We start from the raw sequence: 21,768 nt of genomic DNA, 5'->3' as shown, positions 1-21,768 counted from the left end.
AATGATCTGATATCTTTTCTCATCAAAATGTTTCCTGGGGGTCCATTCATTCTTGACATTTGACACACAAATAGGTACCTGCTTACTTGGTCTTTTTATTATAACGACCATATTGTTATCTAGGATAGAATTAAAAAGTAGACATAGTAACAAATAGGTAACCCATTTACATTCATACTTTATAAAATTTAGTACTTAAATTTAGTACCAATAATACTTTTTAAATAAAAATCACCGTTTTCGACCATCATTCCGGTGTTTAAATTGTTCACTTCCAAGTCCCAAATGACAGACGATGTCCAACAACCAGCATACTGAGCGAGGAGAGGAATGCATCTTCTCGCTCTCGACTTGATGGGAGATGGCAGTACCTACCTATTTACTTATGTACCTACATTGCAACTTCTCTATACTACTACTCTCATTGCATACCATACAGAATATCTGCATGCAGCGCTCAAATGGCAAATGTGATAGTCAGCATCAATTCGAGGACTAACTAGGTACATATCAATTCTGTCCAGATATAGAATGTCGCTGCCATATAACCTGATTTTCTTCTGATATCTGAACTTCTCAATTTCAAAATCACAGAAAATAGTATTTTTAATAGACAGGTACCAAATTAAGTTCTCCCACCTCAAACCCTCTCTGCATTGTCCATTTGGTGATTTAAATAAAGGTTGGAATCAATTGTGCATGAAGATTTTGTTTTTTTTTCAGGTAAAAATTTCTGAAACTTCAAAAAGTTTGTGTCAGGGTCTGGAGAAAGTGTTTACCTACCTGACTTTCTATTTAAAATTTGTAATAATACAGAATACAGATCAATTAGATAATACTTTAATGTTCCTATACCATAATGTTATTTCTGTAGTAGGTAGGTGTTATTATTTTTTGGATATTATATATTCTGTGCCGTGCCGGGATATATCCTGATCTGTGCCAGGAGGATTTCTATGGCGGCAAGTTAAGAGGCCACGAATTTTTTAGCAAAAATAAAACTTATAATTTTTTTTTTTAAATATTGAAAGTTTATCATAAACACTTACCAATCATATATATGCTAAATATCTCATTATTGAATTTCTTTTATTTTTTTAACTGTCAATTAAGTAATGGTGGAACTGCATTGTATTGTTGTTTTAATTTAATAAAACACATTTTTTTTTGTAGTACTTATTCCACTTTTAATCAATAAATTATTACCAGTTTCGTCCGCCTCAGAGGGATTAGATTCAGTTGAAAATGTCCCTCTGAGGCGGACGAAACCGGTCCTAATTTATTGATAAAAAGTGAAATAAGTACTACAAAAAAAATTGCGTTTTATTAAATTAAAACAAGTCTCATTATTGGACCAGTATTCTTCCAAATTTTAAATTATTCAAAACAAACGCCAGAGACTGGCATTCTGTCTTTAAAGACAGGCGAATAAGTCCGCGTTTTTGTATGACCGGCGCTGTACGCCCGGCCATATCCGCGAACATGTTCGCTTTGACACAGAACCGGTTAATAGGTTTTGTGTAGGTAGGTATATAATATGTGTATTTAAGTGCATCATCGAGGATGCGTTATATTCTCTGGGGTGATATCCATCAACCCTATGAAAATAAAAAAAGTGAAAGTGGCCACGATTCAACAATAATAATAAATTAATGTAATCATCCATACTTTTTCTAAAATGATGATAGTATGATTTGCTAGTAGCAGAACAAGCAATCCTATAGTAAAGATGTCACTGTGTTAGATAATGTAAGGGAACTGTAAATAAAACTACGCAAATAGATAGAAAATTATATATTTCAATGTAATACACTCATTACATCAAATTTAATTTACTTTCATGGCAGATTTATGTTCACAACTAGAGCTAGATTGTTCACCATTTTAAATGTTTCCATTTTCTGTATAGTAATTACATTTTTATTTCTATTCTTTTTTCAACCAAACACCGACTATAATTTTAATAATAATAAAATAACAATTTAATAAGGAGAGTTTGTTCCAAACGCTAAAATAAATAAACACAATACCTACGTCTTATTATATTAACGGAGTGCTGATGTGATCTTCTATGATGAAATACAATTTTATTCAAAACTATTTAATACATTTAATTAGATAGACATTAGAAGTCAAAAATATAGCATATAATTATAGAGAAAACAAAATTCCCAATACACAAAATATGTGTACTACAAAGTAAAAAATTGTTGACCTTTTTAAGTCTTGGTGTTTATTCAGAATCATTTTTATTTACAAGGCAAATCCTTGTATCGATGTCCTTTTTAGACACAGACTATGATTTAGCAAATTCGAGTGACCTTAAAATAACTTTCACGCAATCCAGGGGAGTATCTAAAAGCCTTAAAATATTCTTCGATCATGTCCGATCATAATAAGATCATATTATAGGTCTCCACAGAGTGGATGTTTGTATTAAAAGATTTTGTTTTTACGATAAATGGATGTCAGCCACTTGCTCAACGTATTAGGTCCATACCCTGACTCAAACACAAATTGAAAACAATATGTGTGTTTGCCAGACCCAGGATTCGAGCCTGGGACCTATAACGCTATAGGTGGACGCTTCAGCCGCACGGCCATCGTGGGTGTAAATCCACATGACATATAATTATCTTTGTAAGTAATTAATGGTGTTTGTCTGTATTCCGTTTCCATTAAACTATATTGTGAGTGTAGTTTGATTGCTCAAGTAAAGAAAATTCTACTAATTTAAACAATGGCAACTGGATTCAACTGAATACATACTAAATCATTCTGTTTATTTAATTTAAATCACTTGTTGTGTCTAAATAGGACATCACACTTCATATCAGCATAATATCATAGCATTTTTTCTAAAAAAATATACATATGCCTATATAATCTTCAAATAGTTTCTGCTACTAAGCAAGAACTTTCACTCAGGCGCGCACATAAGGGAGGATTCTTGGGTGTGAACTTCCCCTCACCTTCAGGAAAGAACAAAAAAAATCACAAATAATATATGTGAATGGAATATTACTTATTACAGTTTTGAAACGTTTGCTTCAAATATTGCGACAAAGCGATGGAACAGCACGACATAGATGACAAAATGGTTCTAAGTTGGCTCTCACATCTAAACTCGCCTCGGGTGCCGCACAGCTATAAATTAAACCTTCTGAGAACGGCAATCCAGTGTTGCTTGTGAAGACCGCGCACATCTACCTAGCGACAGTCGCACGTAGCCTTCGAAACGTATAGATATTTGAATGCGGCGATCGGCGAGTTGGTATAGGAATGCCCAATTCGTATGCGACTTCGATTTTTCGACTCGGAGCCCGAGAAGCATGCAACTTGTAGATTGCAACAGCAGATGGTTTTTTCAAACAAAACAGTCGCATTCGACCAATCTCCATTTGGCAACGTGTGTTTTATGAATAACAATGACGGCACATTGACGTATTCGATACGTTGTAGGCGAGACGAGTTTTGATGTGAGAGCTGGCTAATAATCAGGAACAGGTCGCAACAGTTTATAGGTGAGCCAGTATCCAACAAGTGGTTATAGTTGTAGACATGGCAAGGTGTCTGACGCAACTCCACCGCCCCTGAAAATCAACAGGAAATTATTAGTTTTTTTCTTTCTTCGAAATGCACCTCCCTTTACCATATTTCTGTGTCGCGCGCGCCTGGTCACACTTATATCTTAAATATCCATTTAATAGACGATATGATATAACCATTTTTTATGAATCGATTACTTTAAAATAAAAAATATACTTAGATTGAAAATAAAATAATGATTTCTTTCATTATAATTTCCAATTTAGAATGTATATACCCTAATGATTGTAGTATCAAATAAAACATACTTTATTACCGAGGGTGCTAAGCCAAAAGAGTGTCATTGCAAAAATTAGTTATCTATAGAGTTAAGACTATTTAGAACGGCACCTTCAATATCCCAAAAGTGCATCAACACGATTTATTCCGTGACAAAGTTACAACTATTTTTTGGCAGGGTAATTATATCCACCAGTATAAGTTGTCCGCTAAGTGAGGGCGCCACATGTTAACATTTGACATATCATTCAATACTTTTTATACTGTGATGAGCTTAGTTCTAAATTCCAACACCAGCATCCTTTGGCTAAGCACTTTACATACAGGTACCTACTTTCAACATCAATATGAATAAAAATTGTGTATTGTTTTTACAAAAATAACTTCACTAGTAAACACTATGGACTAACACATTGGTGCTGTTTATAATTAAAAATATTGTTCTCACAAATTTACTTCTACAGTTTATAATTAATATTAGTTCTATCATAGCGCATACAGTTTCTGAAGAATAAATCAGAGCACATTTTGTAATATTGAGTTAGATTAGGTTATTGCAATGTAGAAAGTTTCACTTAATTAAAAACATAAGAGAATAAAATGTAGGCAAGACCACTACACTAAAGACAAGAAAACATATTTAAATCAAATGAAATAATTAATTACATACGTGTCGCTAGATTTCAAAATCAGCCAAGTCCACTTTAGGTATTTTTTACTATTTTGTGAATTGTTGAAGAAATACTGCTTTCTAACATTTCTGCATTATAAAAATGTGGAACTTATTAATTTTAAATATTCTATAATCGAAATAATATAAACTTTCACCCTTGTGACTATGTACTTGAGAAAACAAAAAGCTGTTTTTCTACTATTCATTCATTATGGACTTTTGAAATCTAGAGACACATTACTGTAAAATAACAATATATTTTAGTTACCATTGTATTTTTGTAATGTAATGTAATTATTATTTATTTAATACTGAATATATACTAGATATAATAGATACAGTAGCATTTTTCTAATTGAAAATACATAACTTGTAACATCCTCAAAAATATACTTATTAGAAATATTCTAGAAAAAATGTGGGACCGTGGAATGAAAACAAAAAACTTCATTTATCGGATTAGTGCTTTATCTATTAAGCTGTTAGTATTAAATAAATAAAAAAATCAATTTAATATAGAAATTAAACGAAAGAACATCAACAAGAAATCAGAAATACTGATAATACCTCAACACCTCCTACATAAAAGTCCGTAACTGCGTTTTTGGCTATTTGGACTTGATTGCCTCTTAATAAATAATTTTAAAGATAATAACACAATGAATATCGAAAAACAAAAACAAAAATTCAATCAATATATCAATCAACTAAAAAATTAATATTTCAGCATTAAAAATTAACGTTGTGGTGTCAATAAAATTTATTAAAATCGTACTACTGAAAAGTACCATTTTGCAGTTACGGCTTTATACGTAGAAGGTGTCGATCCACGGTTTTAAATTTTGTAATGTTTATTACCTTCATTAAAATGACGGCAATAATATTGAGTAAATTTTAAAACATGTAGGTATATTTATGTGCAAGGAAAAGGGAGATGGGTATAACATCACCAATTTTCAAGAAAGCGAAAAGATGGTTGAGGGTACTCTCTTTAACTCTTACTTACCCTGTGTAAAATGTAGTAATTCAATAACATTAATATTATGACATTTATTTGAGATTCGATAATTTTGACAGAAAACATGATAGTAAGCGGTGTACCGAGTGAAAGAATGCAATGCAATATTGTAGAGACGACGATTGCGACCGTAATAATAAACACACCAGCTTTGTCTAATTTCTACGTACTAGAAGAAATCGCATCTGCACATATACACGGTTAAATTGTTTCACTACGTTCAATTATTTTTTTTGATATATCAGATGTAACCAACTATTCTTTTCGCACAAAGATATATCATATTTACAATAGGTATATTTCTGAGACTGTCACAAGTCATGTACCAATAACCGTTGTATTGCTTAATTTCTAATACATGATACCTGACATGTTATATAATATTGTAAAACAAAATAAAATAATTTTCAACGCTACACAGTAGGTATAGTTATTTATTAGGAAAGTGAATTAAAGTACCTCTAGTATAATTTACTACAAAATAAGTAACAGCTTTTTCAAGAGACACATGGAAAAGTCAGAGAACCTTGAAAGATATTTAGATACATTTATTAATTAAATATTTTAATTAAACTGAGAATATATAGAATATTTAGTAGCACTCATCTCAGAATTAATTTATCATGAAAATTTGCAGCAATCTACAGAATGTATTGCATACGAAGGCTCAATTAGATTTGTATACATACTTACATACATAATTATTACAATGCGTAGGTACATATTGACACATACATATTTACAAAAATATCTACTGTGTACAAGTATTAATGAAAATATTATGTAACACTAAACCTATACATCTATAGGAAAATTACTTTATTAAAAATAGATGCGAAGAGTCTAACGAATAAACATGATAATCCATAGAAGAGCCCAGCATATTAATATGAGGCTAACGGTTTCAACGTCAGTTACCTCTATGAATTGCCATTTTGAGATAATTACGCATATGTATTCGCCAAGAACATGACGCAGGACTGCAAACGAATATCTTTTTACAAACATATTAGGTACGATAAGAAAAAGCACACGGCAAAATAAAATGACCTAAAACACTTTGATATTATTAGAAAACCATATTCAAATTTGGTCGAACAATATAAAAAATGGCGTCTGATGAATATAACTGAAATTGAAACTTACTAAATTAACTTGCAAAAGAGGATGTAATTTAGTCAATGAATGAACACACAATGAAAAAGTACGAAGTCTCACATCCATGGTAATGGGTTGGATGCATAGTTCAAAGAAGAGACAATCACAGGATATATCTAGTCATCCAGTTGTACCCGAGAGATAGAAAACATCCAAAAGGTAGACCTAGGTTCTAGACGCTGCTGGAGCATTGAAATAGTTAAATTTCTGCGGAAGTACATGGCAATGAAATGCACAGAACTGAGAGGAATGGAATCAGACTGGAGAGACCTTCATCCAATAATGGATAGATTCAGGTTGATGATGATACAGATGCCGGAGTGCTTTCTGTTATTAATTTTATTTAGATGTTATTTTTTGGTAAAGGTGGGATTTCTTTCAACAAGCTGGATAAACATACAAACCTGATAATTACAAACTATTACAATGCGGAATTAAGGATAATAAATTTTGACTGCACGCAAAATAACTTTGGACTGACCTGTGCGGGTTAACTTGTGAAATGTCAATATCAACAGCGTTCGAATAAATATGACTGGCAAGCATTTCTTTTCTTTATTGCAAATCAGCATTTGACAGTGCAACGTCTCATTTAATTTTGTGCCAGTGAAATTTATAGTACGGCATTACACAAAAATGTAATCAGTTGCGAAATTCTGCATTTGGGATGCAGGACAGACACTAAAAGTTAAGGTACTGTTTGGTTTGTTAATAACTATGTGAAATTTAAAATTTGTTACACGTTAAATAAATCTTATGTCTTTCTATCCACGCAAAGTTAGCTTTACATTTAAATCGAGGCACCATTCATGGTTTTCTAATATGTAATACTTGTTGTAATCTTACAATAACTGGTGCAATATCATTCTGTAAAACTTTTATTATTAATCTGATATAACTCAATTAAATCAATAATCCGCATTCCTACTAATGAGACGGTTGGCGTCGCAAGGTTTTATTTAGAATGAGTTTCCACACATACACAAGAAAGAATTTAAACAAATGAGGGTGGTATACGATCCCTTAACTGGGCTAAGTATTTTTATTATGACATACATGTCTCATGCTCTGGAAAATGGTAATGTTAATTTGCACACTTGTGTGTAGATTAAATCCTACACTTGCTATTTTATTATAACATATTGGTTTCTACCAGTTTTACATTACGTAGCATCAAGCCATCATTATGCAAATAATGATTTTATATTTGCAGTAACAAATTAAAGTTCATTGAACGATTCGGCATTAGTAGATACATACTATATTGTGCGAAGTCTATTGAAATACCTACGCACTTTGGAGATCTATGTGCTTCAAAATAAGTGAAGAGAATGGTAATTTACCTTTTACTATCGTGTTTATATAATATATATGGTTTTAAGCACTGTCTTTTCTTTTTTAATTCATTTGCTCAACGTGCTTAATGTCATTGCACATTAAGAGTTGCTTAATCTGGTATGTTCAATGGTCTACATCGAAAATGGAGTACCTACTAGAAGAACACGACTTAAGATATGCGGGGAGTGAATGACTGGAGAAGAAGAGAGAAGGAATGGGCAGAATGGAGGAGTCTGCTTGAAGTGACCAAGGTCTACTCCAAGGCTGTGGTGCCAGAGAAGAAGAAGAATAGTTGCTTTACAAAAATATGATAGCATTCGTATTTCAGTGAACGCTTTAATGAAATATTTTCTACACGCTTCTAATATATCAGGAATACCCATAAGTAATCAATGATAAACATACATATAAGTCGAATTATTTTCTATTGTGTGAAATCCTGATAAAAATGAAACAACAAGCAATGACGTATAACACATATGTCATTGCTTGTTGTTTCATTTTGGTTCACTGAAGGTTGGTGGACCGCCATTTTGTTTTGGGATAATAGAAAACTTTTTTATTCAAAACAATAAATCCACAATCTGGTTTATAGTATGACTGAAAAATATGTCTTCATAATATGAATACGTGTATTAAATAAGGCTCTAAGTACCAAAAAGTAGTATTGCCTGTAGTTAAAAAATACCGAGTTATTGCAGTAAGATTTCATGAAGCAGACCTTTTGAAAAATGTAGTTTTACAGTGTGAAGCAATCACGACAGCTTCTATAATTTTAGTTATTAAGAACTCGCAAGTGTCAACACACCATAGTCAGCTATTTTATATTGAATGCCGTTGACCACTGCAGTGCTACTTACACCATTATAAATAAAACACGCCAACGGACTTACAACGTCGACAGGTTTAATTATTTTGCTGTATTTTTTTGACTTGCTTGAGGCACTTAGACTATAGTTGAAGTTATTGGCGTTGGTATGTAGAACATTTTTCTATAAAAATGTCAGTTTTTATGTTTTTGGTACTTAGCGCCTTAATTAATATATGTCATATGACATCTTATACTATTAATTTTAATTTAAGCTAATGCATCTACATATTTACTTGTTAAAAGAGATTGACGATTTATGGATACCCTATTATCTATACAAAAATACTATAATTCTATTGCGCATAGAAGAGAACATAATACTTACATAAAATTATTTAGATTGACAAATTATTAACTTGAATGAACATCACAGCTGATAAAAACATGAAAAATATTTTTTTTATAAAGATTATCCAAAAAAGCAGTGCATCTGAGTTTCTTTACATCCTAATCCGGAGAGTAATGTTTTGGTCAGTTGAGTGAATGAAGTAGGTCCACAGATGAATGCAAACACTTCCTTCTCATGATCTCTGAAGACGTTTTCCACGTTCCTTTTCTTCATAGGGCTTGACATTTCTGTATCGTCATTTTCTGGCGCATTGATATCATCTTGAAAGACTTGGGATAAGTGATTAATCAGAAGGGCTTGGTTTACGTGACCTCTTGTTCCCAGCCACGTAAAAGAGGGCTCCGATAAAATGTTGGTCAGCTGGAATCTGAAAGTACCATAAAAAATTAATTTTAGGAACATTGAGTAAGAAAGATCTCAAATGGACTAGTATGCTACTATTAAAATGATGTACTTAGGTTATTTATTTAAGAATACAAAACATTGTGGACATAACAAATCTAAATACAAGACGTACACAACATGAGATTTACATTATAAGTCAAACATTACCCTCACAAGAGAGAAGAGAATATAGAAAAAAAAATGGTACAGTTCGGTTATGAGGAATACAGCGGCAAATACATTTTGAATATAGCCGATATACTGGATTATTTGTTAGGTTAACTTAACCAAACCTAACCTAACCTAACCCAACCTAACCTAACCTAAACTAACCCAAACTAACAAATAATCCAGTATATCGGGTATTTTCAAAATGTGTTTTCCGCTGTATTCCTCATAACCGAACAGTACCAAAAAAAATATAATAACAATAATAATAATAACAAAAAAAATCAAAACATACTTAGGTAAGTACAATTTAATACAGAAAAATATAATTTTTGAAAACAAAAAACATACAATTTTATACAGAAAATACAGTTTCAAAAACAAAATGCAAAGTACATCATTGAAAATGTCTATGTCTTTAGGGAGCGCATTTACTAATCTTGCACCCCTCGCTAATTGTGCCTGATAGGCTTGACACGAGGAAACAGTACCAATCCAGAATAAAACATGGCTGCGACCACGTAGGTAATTGACAGGCGCATGTAAATTCAAATTCATTAGGATACCAGGATTGGAAACCATCCCTCGCGATAACAGGCAAAAGTGTTTCAAGAGCAGAAGAGACTGACGAGATTCAAGAGAGTGAAAAGTAAGCATGCCTTGTAGAAAGGCAGTCGGAAAATAATTTGACGAATTATCGAAAGGAAAATAGTTAAATGTCTTAAAATACAGACATAGAAGAGATTTCTTCTGGACGCGTTCTAAAATAAGCTTATAGGAATGGTTCGATATTAATAAAATAATTAATTACGGTTTTATCTCTCTTCCATCTGCCTTCTGTCTTCAACTATTGTATTTATATGATTATTATGTTAGGAATTAAGATTTATTTTGCATGACCTCAGGTCATGTGACCTCAGGTCTACCGAAATGTATGCAATACGGTAGGCTCGAAAGGCGAAGCCTAAAACCTTTCCACATAATATTATTGTCTATGAATGCAGCTTTGACCAAAATAATTAATAAGATAATTTAAAAAAAATATTTCTATGGCATTCAATTGGTACCATATAAATATAGATTGTTTTTAAAACTAAAAATTAATTTTATCTAATGATTTTTGATGTGTATAAATGTTTAGGTAAATAGATAATTATTTAAACTCATGGCTCAATTATATTACGTCATTGTCACTAGTATGTACCTATCCATTAGTAATAATATCGTATTATTTTCCTATTTCCTGTAAGTAAACCTGACAAGTGTGCTCTTTTTATCTGATCTCCACAGACTACTTCTTTCCAGAAGTCATCCTTCGCCACTGCTTTACAGACAGATACTCTACCACAACTACACAACTGGTATGTCCTTAATAATATGTATTGGGAAAATATTTTTTTTTTGATCATGTGAAATTATACTTGCTATGTACCGAATCTACATTTCACATGATTTAAGAATACTGACTGATCATTTTTATATTAAGCAGAATTAATCATTTGCATAAATTTATTAGTAAAACAAATTCAAACCTTTCATCATTAGAGCTCAGTGCAGCGAGTTGTTCATGCCATAAGATGTCTTTTTCAGAACGATTGAAAAACAGTAAATCCACCTTTTTGCTGAAAGAATATAATTACATAAGTCGGTATTTTTATTATTGATGTGTGTACAATAATGGATACAGAAAATATATACATATTGAAATGATAACAAGGGATAAATAATGTTCAATTATTTTATATTGTTTAGGTGAAAGTATTGACAAGTAGAATAGTATTCAAAGTGTACAGCAGAGAGCACTGGGGAGAGATGATCATCTTCTTCATCACAATCTTCATTCAATGTACTGATACACAATCACAATGATACGATTTGTATGCTTTCATGACTGTTTGCTTTAAGCAATAAATAACACAGTGTTGAATTATTTTTATTTCAAAAACTCATAAATTGTCCCACTCGTATTTCGAAATTATTGTTTCATTTTTATTGAAATTTTACAAAATGTAAAAATTATAAGTTATAATTTTTATGAGAAATGGATGTTAGCCACCAAAGAGAGTCCAAACACACATTGAAAAACAACGTGTGAATTTTGCAGATACATGATTTGAAGCTGGGACCCACGACATAATAAGCTGACACTGTACTACTCAGCCATCGTCGGTTATAATTTATAAGTACCGAAATAATACTACGCATTGATTGACACAAATAAATCATCTTATGTCATGATTCTGATAGGAAAAAGATAAAGAAAAAAGGTTTCGATTTCAACAGGAAAATTTTCTAATTTCCAACACAAAAAATATTTTTTTAGGGTGGCATAATTTTTTTTATACATCCAGGGCACCGTCAAATGATAAAATTTGAAAACCACTGGACTAGCATTATGTTAAATAACTACTAGATATAAAATTCCGTGGCGTTTCGTCAATTTATAATCGGGGCAAAACTGATATTTTTATTTTTAGTTTAATTTCTCTCTGTAAACCGAGAAAAGAAATATAATGTGAAACTAACCATTAAATAATATAATCATTATTTTAGTAGATTCGATTGATCAAACTAAAAAACTCACAAAATAAAACTGTATACGTGTCTCAAAATGTGTAATTATCACAAATTGATCAAAGACCACAAAATTATTGTAATACATACCATCTAGGATTTCTTCTTTGAAGTGCGAATTGAATAATTGGCAACATTGGTGTAAGGCCAGTGCCAGCCGATATCAGGCACATCTGAGAGACATCTTGTAACTAAAAATAAAACATAAAATGTCATATTATTTTTTTCACTGTTATACTACATAAGAAACCTTTCAAAATGTAGTTGTATTTTAGTAAATAAATAAAAAAAACTATCATATTATTTTAATAAACAATTTTTTTTTATTTAACGAATAATTTACAAGATTTGAGAATGTAACATTCTTTATTGAACACACATAATTTTGAAATACTCTAAGTAATATATTATAATTATATATATAAATATATTAAGTTGTTACGATTATTATAATTATTATTAAGTTTAGATATAAATAAAAAAGGATTTCAAGTTATACACATTTATATTTTTATAAAAATCGATGTTTTTTAAAATAAATATAAAAAATATTGAAGCGATGAATTAGTCAAAAATCTACACGATGAAAAATTGAAAACTTAATAAACTAAAATTTACTAATAAATATGACCATAAAATATAATGTAATAATAAAATGTGACCCTGCAACGAATTCACATTTTCTTTCTTTTCTTTATCTTTGAATTAAAAAAAAAAAAAAATATTTTTAATGTTTTCAGATACATATTTTTTAATTAATATTTAGTTGAAATTGTAAATTATAAAAAAAAATTCTCAAATTGCAAGCTTCGTATTTTTCCGCTAGGTTTTCTGCTGGCATGCCTCTCCCCCTTAATTTGAACATAATCAGTAAACCACAGTGGCTGAAATCTGAAGATGCAGGTTCGAGTCCGGACTGGCGCCATTTTTTTTGTAGGTAATTGGTATGTTTGTGAGGTGTTTCCAAATTAATTTTCACTAACATATTATTGAGAAAAAAAATCTAAAAAGCTGTTATGGTTTGTTACTTTTTGTCTTTGGACCATGTCCGATCCTAAAAAGATTATATGGCCATCTACAGAGTGGAGGTTTGTATTACCAGATTTTTGTTTTTATGAGAAATGGATGTTAGCCACTTGCTCAACCTATTAGGTCCATACTCTGACTCAAACACACATTGAAAAATAATTTGCTAGACCCAGGATTCAAACCTGGGACCCACAACATTATAAGCTGACACGTAAGCTGCTTTAGGCATCAGACAATAAAACTAATATTAATTGGAACTAGTATAACTGAATACATGCTTTGTAATAATTAATAAAATATGTATTGCTTGAAATAAGAAATTGACTTGGGCTGAGGTGAATTAAGAAATTAATGTGCTATATAAAACCTTCAAGATGAGCATATAGGGTAATTACCGTTCGTAACGAAAAGCTGCCAAGAGGTCTGGTGATGGTAACTTCCGCTCCGCATTCCCTTGAAGTCAGCCAAGTGCTGACGGCACCCTGATCATACTTCTTTATAATGAAACAAAGGCAATGGGTTCCTTGGTTGATGGGTTTGTATTCTGGACTCATAAACATTGGCACTGGGGTATACGGCCGTGATAAAGAATCTGAAACCATTAAAAAATAAAATATAAAATTAAGCCATGAATTTCTATTATAGAATAATATTGTTTGATAATGGAAACATGATATTTTTACATGTCTAAAAATATTCGATTGCAGTCAGACCTGCCGATGAAAAAACATGCGCTATTATAAAATCGTCGGTCCCTATTAAAAAAAGTCGGATCTGAAATTTTGTCGTTTTTGGATTATTACGTAAAAGTTATTTAAACACTTTAAACATTTATACCACAATCACAGTTTTTTTTGTTTGTTTGAAAAATTTCGAGATACTCAAGTTAAAAATGACGGATCTACCGAGAGTGTCCGAATAATAATGTCGGTTCTTACCAACCGACATTGTTGGCTGGGCGTGGGTGAGCAAGATGCGTCGGATCTGACAGTTGCTGCTATGTTCACCGGACAGACAGATGTTTTTATAAACGTTTAGAAAAGTTTCTATAGCCCGTATTTTTATTCATTATGGCAAGCAATAGGTCACAAAGGATATTTGATGAAACATCTTTGATTGCTCGTACTGAAAAATAGCATTTTGCAGATCTGACTTTTTTAATAGGGACCGACGAAATGATATTTTGGAATAAAATATAATTTAGCATTTTTTGAATGAGAAAGAATAGAAGAATGAATGAGAAAAACTGTCATAAAGTATAATATTTATATTTAGGCAAATATGGAATGGAAAAAGTTGCAATTTCTCCAAAATTACGAGTCAATCACAAACTTAATTGAATAATTTACTGAACATATTTGACTATAATTTGTAACATCTAATGAAATTTGAAGAATAAATGATGCGTATGTTGACAAAATAATAATTTGAATTAGTGCTATAACCACGAACATCTATTGTAGAGTATATGCTAATCTATTTATTTATTTATTACTACATATTATATTAATAAAAGTGAATATATTTGATCTAATTTTATGCAAAGTGATCAGGCAAAGAGGCGTATCAGTGTAGTAAAAAGTGCAAAGTTATGAAGCGTCTACTCTACCAAATATAGCACATTATTCTCAATTTTCACATGATGACATTTACAACAATATGTACTATTTTATGGTATGTATTAATATATTTTATGTGGTCGTTAACTGTTAATTTCTACAATTGGAGGTAGGCTGTTAAGATCCACCATAAATAGCGCACGCTAAACTTTGTTAGTCATACATATTTGTTTTCATTGAAATAAGACTACAATTTACAGATGGTGTTGATTAGTTTTTAAAATTCAATGAAACCCTGCGAAACCAAGCCATCATGGGCGGCTGGCTGCTTGGGTCAAATAGTCAATGACCTCCCAAAAATAAATATCTTACAATCTATATACATTATACAATGTCAATTATCTCCTATATATTATTATCCTACGCCTCTTTCCGTTTTGGCGAGCGATTGTAACGTGACGCACGCTAATTTATATGTACATGTATCTAACCACCATACACACACACGTATCTCAACTCTCACAAGCGTTTCTCCGTCAATTTCATGAACGCCAAGATTCATATTTCTTAATAACATTTCTTTCTCTCTCATTTCCCATATGTGATACGGAAAGAAAGCACAAAACACGCCTTTTTTTTCATATTGTTTTATCGCTTGCATACACTAAATTTTGGTCATTGCTGAAAACGAAACAGCTATACTATTTTCAATATGTAAAATGAAACAGAATGATATAAATTTTTCCTTAAATGTTTCAAGAGTTTTGTTCTGTGGTTTCAAGGTCTCATTTGTGCAGCAAACCTTTTTATTCTTATTTGTTGTCGCTTATTATTTCAAACTGACCATTGTTGTCTGAAAGTTTCATATGTTATTAATTGTAGTTCAGTTTAAATCCAACCTTTGAGTAAAACCCATCAACTGCATTTTCTGTATTAAACCATTGTATATAAGTTACCGATTAAAATGTAATCTGCTATATTAATCATAAAGTTACCTTCTAATAAGATCAGTGGAAATATAAAAAGTGTTTATATATAAATGATCCCGCCATTCCATAACACTAGGTATTATAACGGAGTTTTTATTAAATGTGTTTGATTGTTTTAATCTTATGTTCTTAAGTAGTATTAAGTACAACAGTTATTAGGTGTATAAATAGACACACAAAGTTTGGTTTTTGACCTAATTTACAAAAAATTATAACGTGTTGGGTGCAATTTCGGTTAACGATGAGTTGACAACGTGAAAAATGGAATTTTTTTTAAGGGTAAGTAACCTATAGATATATAAAAATTTCTAGTACTTCTTCTATAATGTATAAAAAGCTAATTTGCAATACGTCTTTTAGGTATACAACGAAAAGGCAAATTAAAATAATATATTCAAAATTGACCTACCCCGTTGTCAGGCTTAAGGCCGCTATTGCAAGCCATAATAGATAATAGTCAAAAAATACTCATCTACCTACAAAATATTTTTTTTCTATTATAGTTTGGTGAGGCAGGGCTTAATGAATTAAAAAAAATGAACTAACAATATGTGTAATATATATTCTTAATCCAACAAAAACGACTGAAAAAGTGTGCACAATTTTGTCATATCGCCCAAAGTATACGAAAGCCATTATGGTTTGGTTTAAGCAGGGTTTAATTGATTTTTCAAAACTAACCAACACCATCTGTAAATTGTAGTCTTGGTTCAATAAAAACAAATACGTATGACTAACAAAGTTTAATGTGCACTATTTAAGGCGGATCTTAACAGCCTACCTCCACCCTTCGGTACTGCACTCTGGTCCTTTAGGTATAGGCATACTTGGCAGTGCTTAGGGACGAATTATTTTAGCTATTCATTATCATTTAAAAATCATGCTTGCTATGTGTAATTTTAATTTTTCGATTAATTTTTATCGATTTTTCGTCTGGGTAATTATTTTTATGTTGAGAAGTCACTGTTTTTGTCTATGGGTCTTGATCTATATTGAGACGGCCCTAAATTCGTCATACTCGTATTAAAAAAAAATACTAACCATCGAAGCTGCTGAATATTCTCGAATGAAAGCCAACAGGAAAAGAAATGAATTCGTGGTTGCTACACTTTAGTAACAAAACACTGGTATTATGATTGATCTCCCGTTTTTCTACAAGTGTACACACTAAACAATTATCTTCAATTTTCACAGATTGTTCCACGGCGTCACTTTTGTCTATGTCACCGAACGACTTCCACAGTCCCGGAGTCTCCTTCAAAACCATAATTTCAATTTTACCGGTCTCGTGATTGATGACGAGTGTGCACGGCCATTGTACCGCGTCTTCTAACGTTAATTTAAATTTATAAGTATAAAAGTCATAAGTGATAGTCACAAACAGTTCATGTTGGATATCTTTTGATATACTTATACTACACTGCGGGTTGCACAAGGATTTAGTGTAAAAAATAAACGTTATGGTGTCTGTTTTTTGTATCCAATCAAATTTAGGCGGCGCCGGTTTAATTTCTTCGACTTTACTTACAGCATCAAATGCTGTATCTGAATTTCCTGACTTGACAGAGTCCGCTTTTGTAAGTGTTACAGTTGGGTATTTAAAATTTGTGAACAATTGAGTGTTTGTCTGCTCGGAATCATCGTAGCAATCTTCACTAACAACAATACTGACGTTTACAGCTTTTAACGTACACGTATCAGCAGAAGAATTTTCACTATTTTTGGATTCATTTACGTTAAGACTACTTTCACTGGAGCTCTTATTTACAGACAAATCTCCTTCGGAAACGGAATTGCAGTTATTCAAGTCACTCGATTGAATCATAGTTGTATTTTTTAGATTCTCCATTGACTTTCTCAGGACTTCTGGAATCTTTGCCTTTGGCGTGCTTTCTTTCCTGTCGTTGAACAGAATCTGCTGCAGCTCTTCGTTCGTGATCTCTGCCGTCTTGAGGGGACCTATGAGGCACTTGGAGAGTAGTGATTCGTAGTTGACCCACGCGTGGACACTGTCGAATAATTTAGTGGCATCTTTTCCAGCTCCTCTCATCAGTTCATCAGGGCCTGGAAAATATTCATTGTGTCATTTTATCATGTGGTAGATAACTAGTAAATATTTTAACTACTGTCCAACAAGAAGATTTAGGCACAAGCCGGAAGTCGCTGTCGTCGACTAAATAGGAGGAGTCTTAGTAGTTCACAGTTGTAACACGTGGACAACTCGTCGCTAACCGGAAGGCGCTTCAATCGGAGTGCGGTTAAAAATGGTAGGAGCTTGTTAGTTCACAGTTTTAACACGTAGCCAAGAAGATCTTGTTGGACAGTAAGATATAGCTACACCATTAGACATATGCGGTGCCAGAGGATATCCAATATTTTTTAGTATTATGAATATTTTTTTGTAACAACGGAAGACTACATAAATATTTTTTATATTATTTTAAGAGAAAAATCGATTCAAATTTGATCAATTTACGCTAAAATTCAATTGGATTAAATATCTGTATTTTTTCTAAAATTGAAACAATGCATGATTTTATTGGGAAAACGCAACATTTTTCATAAATGTCATTCATAAAAATAATTTAATATAAAAACAATATATTATATAGGTAAGTATACATATATATATATATATTATTTTAATATTACAATAGACCATCTTAAGACCGGCTTAAGCGTCGGCCTATAACGTCGTGGGTCCCAGGTTCGAATCCTAGGTCTGGCATGTACATAATATATTGTTTTTTAATTTGTGTATGAGTCAGAGTATGGACTTAATAGGTTGAGCAAGTGGCTGACATCCATTTCTCGTAATAACAAAATCTGTTAATACAAACCTCCACCATGTGGAGGCCCATATTATGATCCTATTAGGATTGGACGTGGTCAAAAAAAACAAAAAATAAACAATAGACCATGAGGCCTATTGATAGTAGTGTATTTAGTAATAGAAGTAAAACAATCACAAACAGCCAGGCTTTGAGAAAATCACATATATTGTGACTTCACCAGGAATCGAACCCAGAGTCACCGGATGAAAGGCCAGCGCCTTACGCACTGGACTACGAGGGCCCAACACCGATATTCATTCCACTAACATTTGAAATAACTGTGACTGTTGACCGTCTATTGGAAAAGTTATATGCCTTATAAATTTTAATATTAAAAACACATACTACCAATTATAAGGTATTGGAAAAATAAAATAGGTAGTAAGTAGGGATTCCAATCCCGAGATCCCGAGCTATTTTCGATACCTATGAATCCTGGGATTGATTTTTTTATCAACTTTTATGGAAAATAAAATAAAAACGAAAATATAACAGAAAAAAATACTTTTAATAACGAATAACTACATTAGAAATAAACTGAGTTTGAATGAAGTTTGATTTATACCCATGTGTAAGTTGCCGATTCATTTTATTTTTTCAAATATATTAATAAAAATGAGAAAGATTGGAAAAAAACAATGCTTCGCACTATTAACAAAGTAATTCCACCATGATCTCATACGTTTTACGGCAGTTTCAGATTTGGCCGACTAATTAGATTAAATTTATGAAGCGGAAAGGCCATAAGTACACCATGATTTGCTTTACTATTTTAAATCTCGATAACCCATTCATTAAGTCTTTACTATCAGAAACAGCAATCATATTAAATTCACAATATTATTTATATTACAATATATATTATTTACTCCATTAAACTTATGTATTTCACAATATTATTTATATTACAATATATATTATTTACTCCATTAAACTTATGTATTTCACAAGATTGGACGTATACATGTACATACAATAAATGTCTTAAATAGTATAAATTATACTACATTTATTTTTGACCGATTTTATCAATGTTATTTGTAAATATAAAAATTTATATTAACAATGGAAAAAATGCTAATCCCGGGACCAGTCCCGGGATCCCGGGATCGTCAAATTGTAATCCCGTAATCCCGGGATCAGCATTTTGGCTCGGGATTGGATTCCCTAGTAGTAAGTATATTAGAAAATATTTAAAGAATGGATTGGTCAATGTTAATGATTGATATCCTTCAATTTAAGAAGTATAATACTTTACCTCCAGGATGGTATTGTAAATAATCTGTGATATTGTACACTCGACCCCGAATTGCAATCCAGGCGTTTTCTGAAAAAAAAAAATAGAAAAAATCATTTAGTTAGATCTTATTTACTAGACGTAAGGTTTCAAATACAGGTAAGATTTGAGTTACCCCATCTCCACCCGTCATATATTTAATGCAGCCGAGATTTGTGCAAGGCCGCCTTCCATGACGCTATAAACGTGTCAGAATGAAAAGATATTAGTGCGTGTCCCGAAACGAAGCTGCATGGGATTGATGTAGTAACCATGCACCTTGGTGCTTAAAGAAAGAGTTTATAAAATAAAATAAAGAATCTTGACTTGTTCTGTCGTCATTTATCTTTCGTGACATGAAGTGTCCTCTGTACCCGTGTACTGAAACTCTGCCGAAACATGAGTCAGGAGTTGAAAGTGATGAATCTAAGGAGGGATCGGAATTATTCCGTCCTCCATAATATAACGTAGAAAACTTTTCAAAAGCTTAAAAGTTGGCCTCGGTTGATATCAAGTCGGCGCGACCAATTGCAAATACGGGTAGTATGTTTGGGTACCATAATATTATAATGCGGTGGTTCAAAGCTGTAAGAGTAAGCTGTAATATGGCAAAACACGATATGTCCGTTTTTTTGACAAATTGGTTGAACAAACTTATAGATTGGGAGAAATAAGCTGTGTCAATATGTGATATGTTCATTGTTTGAATATCTGTCAAGTTTAACATTGCTATCCTGAACAATTTAGAAAAACGGACATATCGTGTTTTGCCATTTTATTACATAAATGCTAGAATGCTCGCATCTTCTCACATGGGTCCTGAGGGTTTAATAACATTAGAGATAGGTAGGGGGCCGCCAAAGATCCTAGCCTGAGGGCCCGGTTCAGGATGCGGGGGCCATGATTGTTTTACTTCCGTTTTCTACTACCTATTTATCCGAAGCGGGATTTTCTATTTATGCTGCAACGAAGTGCAGGAACAGGGTCACCCTACACCAGATATTATAATGCAACTTACCAATATTGTGCCTGATATCAAGAAGATATGCAATTCAAGGACTCAAAATTATCAAAGTCATATAATATATAAGTGCTTTATTTATTCATATTTTTATGTTTATATTATATTATAGTTGTATATTTAAAAATATGTAATTACTAAATAAATAATGTGTTTTAATAACATTTTTTTAAAAAATTTAACTAGTAGGAATCAATCTAAAAAATAAGCTAGTATTCCGTTAAAATTTCCGGGTTTGCGAAGTGTTCGTTGCAGAAAAAGTTTGGGAAACCCTGAGAATTCTGCCATTCTGGGCAGTGTTGACCTTTGTGTCCCTGATAACTATCTTAGAATAGGGAGCTTCAGTTCTTTATTCTCCCAAGGTGCAGAACCAACCTGCCACTGGCAATGCCAATTGGGAGGGCGATAACTATGTTCAATGAAATTGCTTCCGGTGTTGATATATTCCACCTACGTGAGAATGAGTTTAGGTGGACGCTGTTTTATAAATTCTTAAAATAGGGTCTCCTTAGCAACCTTGGTGTACTTCTTTGAGCTACTATAGATGTATAATCGTATTTTCACTGCGTTTGTTTGTTTATATTGTGTTCTCTTTTTTATATTTTCATTTATATTTCTTTTGTTACTTTTCTTTTTCTTTCTTCTTTATAATAATGTGTCATGTTATGTTGTGAACGTCTTAAACTTATAATTTGTAAT

At 32.0% G+C, this 21,768-nt stretch overlaps 1 protein-coding gene across 4 annotated transcripts in view; it reads right to left on the bottom strand.

The window, feature by feature from the left end:
- Positions 1–1,786: 1,786 nt before the first annotated feature.
- The window catches only part of LOC147068573 (cytochrome b5 reductase 4), a 253,708-nt gene continuing 233,726 nt past the window's right edge, over positions 1,787–21,768 (bottom strand). For all 4 annotated transcript variants that reach the window (XM_085952536.1, XM_085952535.1, XM_085952537.1 and 1 more), the window contains 6 exons: positions 20,031–20,099; positions 16,980–18,002; positions 13,786–13,982; positions 12,452–12,552; positions 11,320–11,409; positions 1,787–9,602 (listed from right to left, as the gene is read on the bottom strand). In XM_085952536.1, the coding sequence (XP_085808662.1) occupies positions 9,296–9,602; positions 11,320–11,409; positions 12,452–12,552; positions 13,786–13,982; positions 16,980–18,002; positions 20,031–20,099 (1,787 nt within the window). In that variant the 3' untranslated portion in view covers positions 1,787–9,295. The remainder of the gene's footprint in view (positions 9,603–11,319; positions 11,410–12,451; positions 12,553–13,785; positions 13,983–16,979; positions 18,003–20,030; positions 20,100–21,768) is intronic.

This window comes from Rhyacophila brunnea, unplaced genomic scaffold (genome assembly GCF_057557595.1).
Source record: "Rhyacophila brunnea isolate RB1 unplaced genomic scaffold, BYU_Rbru_1.0 scaffold_3, whole genome shotgun sequence".
Classification (NCBI taxonomy): Eukaryota; Metazoa; Arthropoda; class Insecta; order Trichoptera; family Rhyacophilidae; genus Rhyacophila; species Rhyacophila brunnea.
Note: the sequence above shows the minus strand (reverse complement) of the source record. Positions and strands in the feature narration are given on the sequence as shown.